Source organism: Megalopta genalis, chromosome 16, assembly GCF_051020955.1.
Source record: "Megalopta genalis isolate 19385.01 chromosome 16, iyMegGena1_principal, whole genome shotgun sequence".
Lineage (NCBI taxonomy): Eukaryota > Metazoa > Arthropoda > Insecta > Hymenoptera > Halictidae > Megalopta > Megalopta genalis.
In genome coordinates this window covers 5,998,933-6,016,682 of record NC_135028.1, presented here as the reverse complement: position 1 = coordinate 6,016,682, position 17,750 = coordinate 5,998,933, and the positions used below count along the sequence as shown (strand labels likewise).

The 17,750-nt window shown below is 42.0% G+C and overlaps 1 protein-coding gene across 4 annotated transcripts in view; it reads left to right on the top strand.

Moving 5' to 3' along the window:
- Window positions 1-17,750, top strand: part of PlexA (plexin A) — an 809,381-nt gene that overhangs the window by 210,113 nt on the left and 581,518 nt on the right. For all 4 annotated transcript variants that reach the window (XM_076526877.1, XM_033482907.2, XM_033482918.2 and 1 more), the window contains one exon: window positions 4,141-5,423. In XM_076526877.1, the coding sequence (XP_076382992.1) occupies window positions 4,254-5,423 (1,170 nt within the window). In that variant the 5' untranslated portion in view covers window positions 4,141-4,253. The remainder of the gene's footprint in view (window positions 1-4,140; window positions 5,424-17,750) is intronic.

Genomic DNA, 17,750 nt, shown 5'->3' with positions numbered 1-17,750 from the left:
TGCGTACAATCCAAGCGTCAATTAGGGAGAATTTATATATGCAGCATTATTTTCAAGAGAAAAGGCTAAGGTGTTTAAGCTGATTCGAGAACTCATCCGATTTGAACCCAATGGAAAATCTGTGAGGCATGTGTGAAGTCAGAATACGTGAAATGGATCGCACCAGCAAGAAAAAATGACGGAAGCGGTAAATCATATGTGGCTCCGCAACCATAAAATGTTAGAAAAACTCGTCAGTGTCAAAAGAGGACATATTTTTGTTTTTACTAAAAAGTGAACACAACATATACTGTATATCAAGCATTGTAAAGTATTTTCTTTATGAAATAGCCTGTCTTCGCATTAATTCGCACAATTAATTCGCACTTCGATAGATGTTTCCTTCGATTTAGAAGAAATTAATAACGTTCATATTTATAGAAATATCTGATGAACTTGGTACCCTTTGCTTTGGCTTATTACACACAACTTCTAAGTTTCTACAAAACACCAATTCTACTTATAGTTTATAATTGCTCGTAAAGTTAACCATTAAGTTTACCATTAATAAATGTATACGTACAATGCGATGTTGTCATGCACAGTAATGTGCACGTGGCCAATAAATTCGTATAGGGTATCGTAGTATAATAAAAAGAAATATTCACGTTTCCAAGTTACTGCTTAAAATGTTGATCGCGAGACTGATTCGATATTATAAGACAAGGTATTAACAGTCGTGCGCTGTTCAAATTCTCCCATTTTCTATTTCAGTTTGAGGCGTTTGCTTGAATTACGAGATTCAAGCATCTTTGAAACAAAACGAACGATGTACTGAAATTCGATTAAATCTCGCAGGCCGGATAGCGGTTCCGCTTGGAGCCGTAGAATACGATTGCAATTTATATTACCGAAACAAGATAGTTTCTTTCATTGTTATCAGTGGCTGTTTGATTTGCATCGTTATGTATTTATGAAACGAAAACGATTTTTATCGATATCTATTCTGAACAATTTGCACTTTCTCCTACTCCGTGGGAATGAAGATCTTCATTTTCGCCATTTTGCGATAAAATCGCGGCAAGAATTTTCTGATTAAAGACGCACAAAGAATTCGTCTGCTAAAATTTATCAGACACGAGTATCTCGATGGAAGCTAGTTACGCCATAACGATCGTTTCGGATCGTTCTTCGGCTAAGACGTTTAATTAGCGAGAAGATTACATTCCTAGGTAGAAAATATTCCGTTCACGGCTATCACGTTTGCGTACTCGTCCCTAATTCACGCTAGGTCTTTGCGTGCGATTGCTTGATTCGCCTTCGGTTTGAAGAGATAATCGGGGCAATTACTTCGTGGCGGCAGAAGATGGTTCGTGTCCAGAGTGTCGTTGGCTCGGCACTGGTTTGCCATGAATGTAAAACACCTGCACGGTCACGCAAAAAAAAGAAAAAGAAATTCGCCTTTCCTCGTGAAAGCGATAATGCTTTTAGCCTAACTTGTCGCTGCTTGTTCGCTGTTGCCTTGACGCATCGCATAAAATACTTGACGAATGGGACACGTTCACGAAGTTCTCTTTGATAGTCGAACTGTAGGTACATTTCATACTCTCTTTATTTAGGGCAGTGGAACTGGTTCCTGCGTGGTGACTGCTTGCCGTGCCTTTCGTTCTTTTCTTTCGGGCGTAAATAATTTTATCCTTTATTTTGCTTATTTTTTAATACAAAAGTTTAATACGCTGTTTTCAATGAATATAAAGTTAACAATTATGCCTGAAAAACAAACCAAAGGCACAGCAATTGATCGTACCCACGGCATAACCGGCTCCTCTACTCTATGTTATCGCTAATAAAAGACGGCGAAGTTTACTGTGCTATTCGAGGAACAAACGAAATCACTAAATTTATTTGGAACGGAATCGTTAAGTGGCCCATTCGCGTGTGCATATAATTATACTCGGTCTCAATTAACTGTATCCACTGACTCTACTATCTGCAATATATGTCAATCAATTTCAGATACCGAGAAATCTCGCTTGAATAATTCGGCAAACAAACTTGGAGCTAATGAGTGAAGCTAATAGGAATATAGTTGACCGGCGTTCTCGTAGCTTAGAAATTTATTCGGTTCGTTACACGGCGTACTCCGTACGTTTCGTGTGTGCACGATAACGGGAAAGAATGCGTGAAATTAACACTGTACCATGTTCCGTACTTCGTAAACCTGCACGGCGCGACGGCGGCTCTTTCTTCTTCTCCTTTCTCTCCCACGAAACCGTAGGATGAAGCAACAGACGAACGTTTCACGGTTCGTTTTATTACTTCATAAAATTCCGAAGTGCAGCGGGATAGCTCCCAGAGAAATTAGAGACGCGTGTAAAGGATCCCGGTTTCTTTTCTTTTTTTTTCTTTTTTTCTATTCGGGAAACGCTTCTGTTACATAGAAATCACTGTTCCGTCCACGCGGATACGCGCGAACGATAACGAAAGAAATTCCGAAAGTTAACGTGTTAATTAACGTTTCATAGTACCGCGTAAACACCGATTTTCTTTCCTAGATCCTCCAGCACGTGCGAACCCGGAGAAATGCCCGACCGTTCCACGCTCCATTTCACGTCGAACGATTTAATGCAAACAGCGCATACGGTGTCGTGTAAGTCTTCGTCTCTTAGCGACGAAAGACTCCTTTCTGCTGCGTCAATTTTTTCGATTGCAAATATTATTGGAAAGGATATAAGTATTTGCAGAATTTTCGTAGTTCGCATTTAATGTAGACAATTTCGGTTATGCACGAAAATTGGCAGTCTAATTTATTACTAATCGCATTGTGTGAACACACTTTCAAAATTCATTTCTGTCACCAGATGTTGTAACATCTTTAATTTCCACACGATCGCTGTCTCTAATTTGCCGTTCAAAATGTGAAAGTGTGAATGAAATTCGGAGCATCTGTTTCACTCTTGCAAAGTGCAGCAATGCGAGTGCGAACCGAAGAAAAATACGATGCAACTTTGCGACCGATCCAATGAAATAAAAATGGATCGGCAGCACGGAGGATGACTTTAACGCATCCCTCTAAAGTAATTTCAAAAATCAGATAGCCTGGACAAGCTGAACAATTTCATAAACTTAACCTTTTAGGTACGGCTGAATTCTGCGCGAGGCTATTTCTCTGGACGGCAGAGTCTGATATGTACTGTACAGAGTACTGTATATTCTGTCCGTATATACAGGATGTCCCAAAAATGTCTCGCAATCCGAAAGTGGCGGGTTCCTCAGGCCATTCGAAGCAACTTTTCCCTTTACAAAAATGTTCTCCGAGGCACCGTTAACGAGTTATTAACGAAAAACAGTGACCAATGAGAGGCGAGCTCAGCTGGCGCGAGGCGATCGAGCCAATGAGCGGAACTGGGCTTCGCGCGCTGGTTGGCTGGGCCGCCTCGCGTCAGCCGTACTCGATTCTTATTGGTCACTGTTTTTCGTTAATAACTCGTTAACGGTGCCTCGGAGAACATTTTTGTAAAGGAAGAAGTTGCTTCAAATGATCCGAGGAACCCGCCATTTCCGGATTGCGAGACATTTTTGGGACACCCTGTAGACTGTTGTAAATCGATGCGAAGACAAAAGAAGTGTGAAACAATGCATACGAAGACGATTATTTGGTTCAAACGATGAGCGAGTGAGCTACTAGAGCAAGCCACTATAGTGGCGCGTCGTGCCTAAAAGGTTAAAGCAATTCGTTCACCAAGTTCCTCTTTCAATCTTCCACTTTGCAGATCCCAGCCTGGTTCGCTACACGAAAATCCCCTGTAATTCTCTACAACAAACAACGTCGCTGAAAATCATAAAACGAAAAAAAGGGTTTCCAGAAATTCACGAAAATCGTACACTTGCCGCGTACGGTAGCAAACCGCGGTAGCATGTCCGCGAATTTAATTCCGGAACGTTTCCTCCGTTCGATCGAACCAGCGTCGAGGATCCTCGAGCGTCTTCGGCTCGACGTCGCGCGCTGTTGCGAGCATGTTTTAGGATTAAATCGTGTTCGCGGGAGGTTTGGGCGCGGGGTAGGTCGCGAATGGAGTAGAACGAGGTTCCCGCGCTACTGTTAGCCCCCATTTGAGAACACGCGGGACGATCTAACGATGTTTCGCTTGGTTTGTGCAGGTCTGGGCGAGGCTCGAGGAGGACGCCTCCAGGAAGATCCCCGCGCGCCAGCGAAGGAGGAAGCGGCGAGAAACGGTGGTGTCCCGTAGCGTAGGAAGAAGTAGAGTAGTAAGATGCTAGTCTTCCCCGGCAGCGAGACGTCGACGAGGATGGGATCGATGGTGTCGCACGAACGGCAACTTCGTCTGCTCCTGTCGATCCTGGTGCTGCTGTCCCCAAGGCTGCCGGTCCGTTCGACCCCGGCCGACATAGTACAAAAGTTCCACGACCCGGAGGTGAAGCACATGAACCATCTAGTGGTGGACAAGAACACCGGCCGGCTGTACGTGGGCGCGGTGAACCGGCTGTATCAGTTATCGCCGGACTTGAACCTGGTCGTGAAGGAGATAACAGGGCCGAAAGGCGACTCGACCGCTTGCTCGATGATCAACTGTCCCCGGGAGACGCCGACCCGGCCGGTCGACAACGTGAACAAGGCGCTGGTGATCGACTACACGACCAGCAAGCTGATCTCGTGCGGCGTCGTGTCCCAGGGCACCTGCAGGGTCCGGAACCTCCACAACATCTCGGACATCGTGCAAGAAGTGAAGGAGGCGGTGGTCGCGAACAACGAGACCGCCTCGACGGTCGCGTTCATCGCGCCCGGACCGCCGAACCCGCCGGTCTCCCAGGTGATGTACGTGGGCGTCACGTACACCGGGAACTCGCCCTACCGATCCGAGGTACCAGCGGTCAGCTCCAGGTCCCTCGACAAGGACCGGATGCTGAACATCGCCAAGGCCGCCGTCACCACTGGCACCAGGATGTACGTGAACTCGTTGTCCCGCGACCGTTACCGCATCACCTACATTTACGGGTTCAGCAGCGGCGGGTTCAGCTACTTCCTGACCACGCAAATGAAGGACACGGAGACGCCTATATTCATGTCGAAGATGGTCCGGGTCTGCCACGACGACGAGCACTACTACTCGTACACCGAGATACCGATCAACTGTTCAACGGAGGGGACCAATTACAATCTCATGCAGGCCGCGTACGTCGGCAAGGCCGGCTCCGTGCTAGCAGAGGCTTTGGGGATCACCGCGCAGGAGGACGTTCTCTTCGCGGTATTCTCTAAGAGCGAGTCCCTCAGCAACAACATACCCCTGCCGGATTCCGCGCTCTGTGTCTACTCGTTACAGGCCATCAGACGGAAGTACATGACCAATATACAGAAGTGCTTCAGCGGCGAAGGACACCGGGGACTGGACTACGTCTCGCCGAGTCACAAATGCATCTTAACGGTGAGCTTCTCGACGACTTTATCGTTTCCATCAGCCTGATCCGAAAGGTCGTTTCTTTCTGTCACCCACGGTCTTTCAGGTTTTTCTGTTGCGGCGTGAAATATCGCGCCTGCGAATAGCGGTGACGATACGTCCGGAGTGATCGTCGATATTTAGTATCGATGTACAGGGTGGCCCACAGAAATGTCTTGCAATCCGGAAACGGGGAATTCCCGAGTTCGTTCGAAGTAACTTTTTCCTTAGCGAAAATGCAATCCGCGGCTCTGCTTACGAGTTATTCACGAAAAACATTGGGACCAATCAGAGGCGAGCTCGGCTAGCGTTAGGCGGGCCAGCAAACGAGCGGACGGCGTCCAGTTCCGCCTCGCGCCAGTCGAACTCGCCTCTCATTGGTCAGTGTTTTTTTTGCTAATAACTCATATAAACGAAGCGGTTTGCATTTTTTCAATAAGGAAAAAGTTACTTCAAATCACCTCAGGAATCATCCCTTTCCAAGGGTTAACATAATTATGGGACATCCTGTATAATTGTGCACATCACTGTATAGCTTGTCTCCATTGTCTTCGTAACAAATGTGAACACCTTTAAACAATGTTTAAAGAGAGCAAGAATCGGAAATATTAGAACAGATATTTCGTCTTCCATTGTCAAACTAAAATAGCTCGAGTGTTATTTACCCTCCGCGTTGCCATTGTCACTAGCTGCCACGAAGACGTTAAAATCCACTTTAAAAACCACTTTACACAAAACTCTGTTTTTATATAATATTAATAATTGTAAATATAATAGTGAAAGCAACTATTATGGAACACTTTTCAGGGGATATAAGATTATCATGATTTTATTAGAACTGAAAAAGTGCTACCGTTGAATATTTATACTACTGGATTCGTGTTTCCAGATAACATAATCAACTTTGAAACATTCATTTAGTATAAATAAAAAATAATACGAATAAAATAGTAGTTCGTTCCATGAATCAGGGCAATGAAAAGATTGATGTACACAATTTGGAACAGTAGCGTCTTGCTTAGGAACACACGTTTCTTTTTTCTACAACTGATCGTTACATAATGGTATTTACACGAGTGAATTTACAGAGTACAATGTTTAAAAATATAACTAGAATTTTTACAATCCCCTTCGTATGCTCTACATATTTTTTTACCGTATTATTTGTGCTACCGTTCCGAGATGGGGTCACAACCCAGCAGTGTTTCATAATAGGTATTTTTTACCCCGTAAAATAAATTTTCCAACGCGTTCAGAACGACGATTTCGATCGACAATCTACTTTCCTGGTTCTACGAATTTGGGTTCGGGCCTGTAGGAATCCCTCATTTCCCGTAAATACCATAATTTTCGGACACCCTGTATAATGCAATGTATTAACGTATACTATAGTATGTATAGTATATATAGTTGTTTATAATATTATAAATTATAAATCTTTCAATTATTTTTAGAGATCAATCATATTTACATTAAGTTTATTATTATTTTTACTAAGAATATTTATAGAAATATTTAAATTTATAATATTATTTGAATGGGTGATTAATAATTTTAATTGTATACGATTTAGTTATTTATTACATTTAGATTGAATTGGACTAATATATATCGGTGTTGTTTCATTTATTTCTGGATTTATTATAATTTATTCAGTGTTAATTATATAGAAACAGATATTTATTTATTTCGTTTTATTTATTTATTATTATCATGTCAAGGTTATGCATGTATTAATGTATAACGTATGTATTAACATATAATATACGTATATTGATATACAGGGTGTCCCAAAATTATTGTATCTGCGGGAGAACTGAGGGGTTCACGAGGTCATTTGAAGCAACTCTTCCCTTTGCGAAGATCCGCGGCTTCGTTCGCGAGTTATTAACGAAAAACACCGACCAATGAGAGGGCGAGATCAGCCGGCGCCTGGCGGCCGAGCCAATGAACATCTGCTACATTGTAGCAGAAACGGCTGCTTTCGAATCGAACGGGAGCGTTGAATGAGAAAAGCGAAAGAAATGCTCGGGGGTCTGATCTTTGTTGATTCAGCTTGTGTATTCGAGCCGGTCGGCAGCGAGAAGTCCTAGGCTCGATTTGTCGGTGCAAATCGTCGGTTCAGAGGGCGAATTCAATAATAAAATGCCGTCGATGAAAGTCCCGATCGAGAGGAGCCCACCGGTAGCAGGCAGCAGGCGGCAGACAGCATCGTGTGCGGGGTCTCGAAGAGCATGAATCGAGCGTGCACGAGCGTCGCAAATGGATTTTCCTCTTCACCGAGAGGAGAGAGGGGGGTAGAGGTGTACGATAACGGTCCTCCGTTTCGTCCATCGGTGTCGATTTGCATTCAGGAACGTACGTTTGCTTTAGCAGCGTCGGGTAATCGGTAAACCGCCGTCGAGGTTCTTATCGCGTGACAGCGGCGCATAGGGGCTTAAAGAACCCCCTTTACGAAAGAAACACGAGAACGGGGCGCGTGCTTTCTTGCTCGGTTTTACACGTGCGCCCACGATCGGCTCGCGAACCGGACCAGACCAGCCAGCTACCGCGGCCCGCGCCGCTGAATGATCGTTTCTCATTTACATACGGCTGAATATAAAGTAAACTTTCGAACCGGTGCACGGTTGCACACACGGTGCGCGCCTCCTGCCACTGCCGCGACCTGCGACGCGACAAGACGCGACCGTGTGTTTGTGCGTGTCTCGTTACGATGGGAATTGAATGCTTTCCGCTCGACTCGACGCGCTAGGCTCTCCATACACCACCACCGGTACTATCTACCAACAAGTTGGCTCCGCGGAACATTCTCGCGGACTTTGTTTCTCCCGCGTGATCGTTCGCCCATCGTCGACGTTCCTCGCGTCGTTCCGGGAAAAATTCGATACATTGTCCCATACGAACGGTTTTTATTCTTTTCTGAGTTCAGTGCTTTGCCGTTCGTGATTTGGACTTCGTCGGGTCGTTCTCGACGTAGTACAGTAAATTCTCCCTAGAAGACCCGGAGCTCGGAATTGAAATCGGTAATCGCTGGATACTCGAATTTAACCCTTAGCGCTCCGAAGGCTACGCTACGGAGACATTTGTCGTTTGTTCCGTAACTCCGAAGGCTCCGCTGCGGAGCCAAATGTTTTTAGCACACGTTATCGTTATCGGCGTTAGCAATTGTTATCCGTAGTTAAAACGTGCTAAGCCTGTGCCATTACGATTAAACCATTTTTTCACCTTTTCTATGGTTAGCAACATGGAGAAAAATAAATATTGCGATGAGAATTTAGAGCCGAGCGATACCGAAGACGTATTTGATTTTGAAGAGTTAAAAGACATTGTGGAAGAAGACAGAATCACTTTCTCGCCGGTTGTACCATGATTTTTCGAGCACCCTGTGTATCAAACAGTTAACAGTATTATGCTCAACTAAAGGGTTAAATCCTTTTCCGACGCTTCTCGAGAAAATAAGTTCGAAGATATTCTGTAATGAAATCTAAAAATAAGGAAATCTTCTACGGTCTTCTAGATCCGAGAACGGCTGCTGATAAATTACCTGCAATTCATTTGAGAAAGAAATAAATACCCTTCTAATATCTGAATTGTAATTCACGGTTATCCGAAAAACTGAACCGTTTGCACAGTTGCGGATCGAAAAACTTTGAAAAATCCCGCACGTGTAAAAATCGTCGCGCCCATTGTCGCCGTGAAACGGCCGAAAAATAGCCGGAAGAAGCCCCACCTAATGCTCCGGCCGATAGTTCGACGTTGAAAAGCGAGCAGCGAGAGGACAGAGGTCGTCCGACCGGAGAGAAAATGGCGGCGATGACCAAAAAATGGTGGAAACAGTGGGAAATAAAAATGAGACGGGGAGATCGGTCGTTCTCCCACGGTGGCTGTCCGCCGGCCGGACCAAACAAACAATCTTTATCTCGTTTATGGTCGTCTTTATCTGCGGCGGTCGACTCAACTCCGTTTTTCCCGAGGCGGCCCTGCAGGTACACAGCCTTTTTCTCGGGCTCCGCACGTGAACGGATCCTTTGTGTTCCCCGGCACAGTTTCTCGTTCGGCGGGAAAAAGAAGGCTGAAGAAATAAAGGAGGGCCTACGAGCGAGAAGCAGAGGGAAGACCAAGGAGAGAAATGTGGATGGCGAAGGGGAGGTTACCCACGAAAATTTGAATAAATCTCGGCCCCTGCTTGGCCGAATATCGTTCCGTTCTCGAAGGGTTCCCGGCTCTCCGCGCAGTCTTTCTCGACTCCAAAAATGCCAGACGTCCAGGGCTGCTTTCAATGAAGCGCGGAAACCACCCTGCGAACTCGATAATAAACGGAGGTAAACCGTCTTGCCATGAGTCAGCCGTGGGAACGCTCGCGATGCGAAAGTGCCATTGCCGCGGTGCGTCACGCAGCTCGCAGTGGAAAAGCAATCGATTGCCATTCTACTTTCGAGACCGAGCGATTTCCTTTTCGCAGAAACGGTAGGCTGTGCCACGCTATTCGATCGAGCGTCGATTTGAAACAATTTTGTCTGCCGAGCGTGTAAATTAGTGATGCGGTTTCCTTATCTCCTTCGTTGAACCTTTCGCGATATTTCGGCATTGTAGTCGAGACTCTATTAAGCTCGCATAACTTTTCCGATTATCACCGTATTGCAATCGCATTTATCGATTTTGCTTGCTTTGACAATTTTTACTTTTGTTCGTATTTTTATATTATAGGAAACTGGGCTATTTTGAATAAAACACTTTTCGAATCATTTTCAATGCGATTACGACGGTATTTTGAACAGGGCACGTCGTTACTGGACGACTAGAAGGTCCGCAATGACGAGTCGAAAGCGGACCCCGTCACAGATCCTATCTGTCCTGAGATAAGCGACCGATAGAGAGCTACGAAGCTGCATTGTTTGAAAGATTCAAGGAAGAAATGTGGAAGATAATTTTTGGATAAAGATAACGTATATTAACCCGAGAAAGATAACCTACGTCACAGAGGCGCCTGCGAAGACTGTTGATTTTTGTTAATTTTTCAGTGATTTAAGTTTAAAATTACTTAAAATATAAAAAAATATAATATAAATGCATTTTATTTTTACAATAATGCCAAACCTTTAAAATGACTAGATTAACTTAAATAAATATCCATTGTTAGTATAAAATTGACGCCTTAGAAAAGCATGCGCCTCTGAAGCGTATGGTTATCTTTTACGTACGTTGTCATATGGTTATCTTTCTAGGGTTAATTGGCACATTGTATAATAAGCTTGAACACGGTGGCGCTATAGGGTAAGCGTGGGTATTACTGCGGAAGACCCAAATACCGCGGTATTTTATAAAAGCAATAGAATCTAACGTTCTATAGTGTGTAGTCTTCCAAAAATTAATTTCATAATTTTTTATATAATAATATTGATGATTTCTGATATGCAAGTAACAGCAATCGCACTTTCAATTCATTTATTGACTTTTGATATTCAAAACGTTAAGTCTTAAGAAATACTTGTAATGGCAGCTGTGAATGCTGATTCGAAAGGCGTTTATATTTTGGTAATTGATAATAAACTATTCGTTTTAGCGTTATTTTTAGATAAAGTAATCATCACTTTGATAAAAAAAAAATCGACGTACACTGTCGCTATCGTTTATCCTCAGATATTATTTATTGACACAGTATTTGGCGCATAGTTTTTTTATTATGTGTATACACATACACTTGAAAGATCAAGAGTACCTATACCTAATTTGCAAAGTGCTACTACAGTGAAAATATCTTAATCCTAGGAATTGCAGTTGTGTGTATACATTTAAAAGAAAATGGGTTATGCCAAGTTTGACACGCAGTAATCGGAACGTTCGCAGTAATAGATACATAACCGTAGTAATATATGCACTCGTATGGTTTCATTACATTACGCTTTTTAATGAAATATATGTACTTTCAAGGATCCAATAAATTTTGAGAAAAGTAAATCAAGTTATCAATTTATTGGCGTAAAAGCTCTTATTTTCTCTATTAAATTTCGCTTTCATTGAAGAATCGCAGTAATACTTACACTTATAATAATACAGAATACTACTTACACTATTTTTTCGTTGGGAAAAAGAATCGTTGCAAAAGTTTCAGGGAGGTTAAGCTTGTGCGTTCTCGAGGCTGAAAAATATTTACAAAACTGCATTCATCACAAAAATGAGTAGGCAATCGATGCCTATAGAATGCCTGTATAGATTGCCCCTCGTTTCCTTCAATCGATGCACACAATTTTGATTATGCAGAATGAGTTTCAGTCAAGCGATCGCTCCGGGAACACCTTCCCTAAAGTTTTAATTCATTATTGAGGTTCAACACACTTTAATACTATCACGAGGTTCTGTTTTCTCTTTGAACGCGAGAGGTACTCGGTTCGATACTCATATATTTTCCATGCCTATATTCACTGGCTGGCATAAGTGCTCGAAGTTGCAGTATTTCCAGAGTTCTTCGCGTAGTGCACACTTGGAGGGTGCATTTTCCACGAATATATTATTATTCGCTCGAATAATAATATTGTCATCGCATATAAAGTAAATGAACTTAATAAAATAAATTAATTGAAATTAATATTATTAATTTTATATGAATATTAATACATATATAATATTTAATATATAATATTTAATATATACTATTTAATATATAATATTTAATATATACTATTTAATATATAATATTTAATATATAATATTTAAGATAATATTTAAGATAATATTTAATATAATATTTAATATAATAATTAAAATCAATAAAATCAATTTGATATAATAAAATATCTTAAGTAACGGTCAAATAAAATACGAAATAGCCGAGGAAAGTGGGAAGAAAGAGCGAGTAAATATTAAAATTCTTTTTCATTATAATAGCGAAATAAGAATTCAGCGAACCTTCTTATACGTATCGAGAAAAAAAGGTAGCGAGAAAGGCGACCGAGTAACTTCAGGCTCGGATTTTAATTACGTATCAACGAACGCACAGAGAATGAATGAATTTAATCATTAATCGAGCAACTTGCCGCACGGCGGGCATAAAACGAGCAAAAAATCGAGCACGATAGTCTCTGTAGTTTCCTAAACGACGTGTGGCACGTTTCATTGAAAATGTCGTAGAAACTATCAGATAATGCGTACGCGGGGTGTCATTTGTTATCGCGTTAATGTTCGGATGACAAGCAATTTCTGCAGATATCGTGCAGAAATATTAGAGGCTGAATAAGGGACCGAGGCGAGCCTTTAGAAAACGGCGCGCCATAATTGGCTCTCATTTGGCCGACGCACGGGAACTTGCTACAAAGAAGTGGCTCGGTGCAACAGGAAAGAGATGACGGACGGCAATTCACCGCAAGGACAGAGAACCAGTCTTTTTTCCCGGAGGAAGATCGTCTAGATTAACGCGGAGGATACGCGTGAAAGGAAACGGTGTGAGGCTTTTGTCCGTGATCTCGCCACCTATGCCCTATAATCTCGGAGGTTTTCGATACCGCCACCTGTTACGTAAATACACGTAAGAGAGACGCCAGGAGATTCAGGCCAATTGATTTACGCTGTTGCCCACTGTGTGGGAGACCTTACCTGGCAACCATTCAGTGAATTATCGATTTCGCGTGTTGTCTGTCGCGCGCCGGATTGCTATCGTGTAACTCGATTTCTTTATTTAAGCTTCCCCCGTTTCCTTTCTGTGTACGCTCGCTCTCCGCTCTAGCCCGGAGCCGTCGTTCCCATACTCCAATCTGGTAACCCGATCAATTTTCGAACCTCGGTGCTCGCATCAGCGCAATTAACGCCTCGCCTTCTGATGTCGAGCCGGACCGGAACGTTTCGAAAATTCGATTCAACAAACACGTTTCATTGCTCAAAGCGCGGTGGCGCGGTGTTTTATTTGGAATTTTCTGCAGCTCGAGTCGATCGAGGAGAAACGTGTGTTTTACGCCCCGACTCTCAATTTAAGCGAACTATCCGTTTCGCGTGGAGTTTTCTTTTTTTTTTTACGCGAATGAAAATCGCGCGGAGTCATCTTGTAAGCAGAAAGGAAAAAATACTGCAGATAAAAGCTGGTGTCAGTTTTTTCTTATTTTCAGGAAATGAAACATACAAATAAATCGCTGTTGTCGCGGCGATTTAACACGTTCGGTGCCGCGCGAGTCACGCATGGGTGACACCTAACTTTTAACTAGGTTTTCGACATTCATTTTTATCGTAATATATTGAACAAATCGAATGTTGCTAGGATTTGCAGAATATGAAATAGCTGAACCTATATTTCTTATGGTGAATTTTCTCTTTTTAGTTTCGGTTTCGTTAATTAAATGACATTGATACTGTGCGAATTTTTTCAGTTAATATTCGGCACTTAATGTGTTCAACGAATCAGCCTTTTCTTTTACGTTGGCGCAAACTCGTCGTCCTCGTAGCTAGAAATGTACGAGGGTTCGACTTTGTTCTCATTGTTAATGTTTCCTTCGGACGATTTTTTCGCAATATTTTCTTCGACCAAGTTTTCGTATATTTGCCGATATTTGCTGCAACATTTGATTAAATTTCGTCGAAATTTAAAGGCTCCGACAGCGTGTGATTGCACTTTCCAATATTTTGGCTAATTCGAGAGCTTTGTAAACATTTGAAAGTAGTTAATAAATGAAGCTTCTTTGATCGAAAAATAAGACAGATTATTGCTCAATTAACAAAAGTACAAAATATTTGTTACTTTTAATAAAGCAAAATCGTTTGGAGTCGATGTGAACTTTGAACCCGTCAAATTCGTTTGGAGTCGATGTGAACTTTGAACCCGTGAAATTCGTACAGAATCTAAACAATTTTGATCGAATCGACATTTGCGAGACTGCATTGAACTAATATTCTCGTGATACTAGCACAGTTTGTTTCGTTCAGCGGTTTAAGAGGAAACTTGCGCGATTTACGCACGAGTGACACCGTGGTCAAAGTGCCAATTAAAAGGGAAAACGTGACTTTATAATGAACCAAGGGCGCTGATAAAAAAGACCAACTTATTATGTACTTTTTAATATATTCTCAGAATGTGGTCGCATAATTAACGTTTAAACGACAGGTTTTACGCAGGTTTATAAATTAGTGTAATATCAAGTTCAACAAACTTTAATAAGATGCTGTATTTCGTTTGCTGCCTGAAGGAAACCTCTCGCCGTACTAAACACAAGTTTCTGCTGGATATTACTTTCCCTAAATTAGTCGGTAAAAATCTTTGCACGACCATCTATCTATTCATTTCTCATTTACACGCTATTCCTTGAAGAAATGTTTTCAAATTCAAAATAACTCTCTCGCAAGAATCATTAATTCATTTATTAATATGAAATTAGATTTGCGATTTAAAATTCAGCCGTTCCGCTAATAAAATACTTAGCCTCGCTAGCAATCAAATTTGAAAGGGTGCACAAATTTTCATTTCTAGATGTTCGACTTTTCGAATCGTCAACTTAATCTTTTTATAGCCACAAATATAACTGTCGGCATATTTTCCAAATTTTCGAACAAATCGTTCCAGTTATATTTCTGTGGTTGCAAGGGAAAGCTCCGCATGTCACGTGTTTCATCTTCCGAGATATTGTTGCTCAAATTTATGAGCGTTAGTAGTGAGTTAGTGGTATTAGTAGTGTTTCAAATTGCATAATTCTTTCGAGTCTACAGAATTCGTTCTCACGATGTGTTTCTGTGACAAACACATGAATCCTGTATGCTGCAATTTAATCCACCGATTATTGAAAATTAAGTTATCGCATCGCAGTAATTGCTTCACCCTCGAACAACGGACCATTTCGACAAAAATATAACCGAACATGCTTAGGATCATTTATAATTTTATTCAGCATTTATCTAGCATTTTTTCAACATATTTTGTTGTTTGCTTAATGGATCTGTTGACAGTTTTAATTAATTGTCAGAAACTGGATGGTCAAGCGACGATATTTACATTCCGGGTCCAAATGGACCCGATCCTCGCCGTCCAAGCGTTAATCACCGACTCGCGCAGAACATACGTTTCGCCATAAATTAATCGAGAAACTCGCGTTTCTCCTTAAATAGCATCACAGCAATCAGCGTATTCCGATCGTTAGCCGTAATATCATTGGGGGATTGCGTCGTTTCCAGAGAAAGTCCGTTTCCCAAGTTAGCATTCATTATCGTTGCACTCGTTTGCTTATTAAATAGAACGAGACGGTCGCGGCGCTGCCGTTCGAAGGGATTCGCCACGCTCGGTTCGGATCCTCGAGTGACGCTGGAGAAAACAATCTGCGAACGATGTCCCCGGGAGCAGCACGGCGATATAGTCCGTTCATTAATTATCGTTACGTTGCGTTTCTTTGTTCGCGGCGCTGCGAGAGGAAAGAGGCGCTGACCGGTAGCGAGCGCGAGCGTGTTTGTTAACGCGCGTGACTGATTCGAGCAGAATGGGAGCAGTAGATTATGACCGCGTCTCGCGCTTGTAGCGCATCGAGAAGAACGAGAGAGAAAGAGAGAGAGAGAGAGAGAGAGAGAGAGAATGACAGAGGAAAAGAGAAAAAGGGAGAGAGCGAGTCTCGCGATTCGCTGATCGTAAATCATGTCGTCCTGTGTTCCGGGAACACAAACGCGGTTCTGCGAGAAGGAGTGTGGGTAGCAGCGTTTGAAAAGGTGGGAAAGAAGCTGATATTGAAATTCCGGGAAGAAATAAATATCCTTTGCCCGCGCGGACGGGACGAAGAAAGGAAAAAGCGGGAAGCGGAAACCGTCCGTAGAAAAAGAGTACGGAGGAACGCTAGGAAACGAGCGCCGAGTATTTTTACCGCAATAAGTTTCGCGCGCTTTTCCGGCGCGGGGGTAAGAAAGATATTAAAACACGCGACTCTCTCCTCTCGACGCACTCGATCGCTCTTCCTCCTCGGCGACGAGACGCTTCGTCGATACCTGTGACAGATAATGAGGGAACAATAGGCTCGAATCTGTCGGCTCTCTTCTTTACGGGAAGAAAACGAAAAACGAGTGTATCAGGGGATTACATATTTCGAAAGCGGCCTGAGTCGATTTATTTTAACCCTTCGCACACTCGAAGCCATTTTAGCTGTGAATCTAAATTGATTTTTCTGACTTACGGTATTTCCATTTTATGTGACGAAGTGCATTTTATGCAAATGAAATTCAGTCTTGTGACTCGTGCAACAGTTTTAGACTTTTAACAGTTTTTTACAGCTAAACTTATAATATAAAGATTATCTTGAAACGCGATGTAACAATTTTTTTTAATGGTGCCTCAGAGTCACCACTGGAGTGCAAAGGGTTAATATTCGCATAAATTTAAAGATTTTGCGTTTCAATAAATTCCTAAATATTGGTAACTGATGTAACATGGTAATACAGTAAATTCTTCCCAATTGTCCCTCGGCTTGTAAACAAAATTGGACAATTTTGGGAAGAGGTGACACGATTATTCGAGTCTCGCGTTGACAATCAGCGATTATAAGAACGAGTCGCGAAGCTTGAATAATCGTATCTCCTCTTCCAAAATTGACCATTTTTGTTTTCTAGCTGAAGAACAATTGGGAAGAGTTTATTGTATAATGTTTTTGTGTTTCCGAGGATTATTGCGGTCTACAGTCTTTGCTGAAATGAAATTATATGTAACATAAATAGAAACGTAAATATTAAATTATAATTATTAATTAAATTATAATAATTATAATTAAATAATTAAATTATAATTAAATTATTATACTAGCTATTATACAGTGGTAAACTGTTCGAAAGTTCGGGTTTGTAGTTTCTTCGTTTGTCAAATATGGAATTTATGAGTCTGTCGCACGCGTTGTCCGTTCGTCGGGTCGAAGAGTACCTTCGTTCGGATGCATGTTTTCTGTCGCAGGTATACTGCTTAACCCATTGACTACGGCAGACTTTGAGACGCGTCGGCCGTACCATACGGCAGAAATTGAGTTACGATGTACGTCGAGAACGGCGAACTTTTGGATAGGGATGCATTTTTGTGAAAACATATTTCAATATTTGGAAAACTAAATTTCGCTACATGAAAACAATATTATTTATTTCTCCGAATCGAATTACTATAAATGTTACAAATTTAATATTAATGTAAAACTTGTTTCTCGTCTAACTGAGATAAGATCTATCGAAATAAATATCGATAAAATTTGCTGGGCGTCCATATGCGCCCTCCGTGTCAGAAAACAAAACTGCATCGAGCGCCTACAGGCGCTCCGAGTGTCACAAACGCAAAATTCCTAAGCGCCTATGGGCGCCCACAGTAGGCTAGGGGTTAATTGCTCA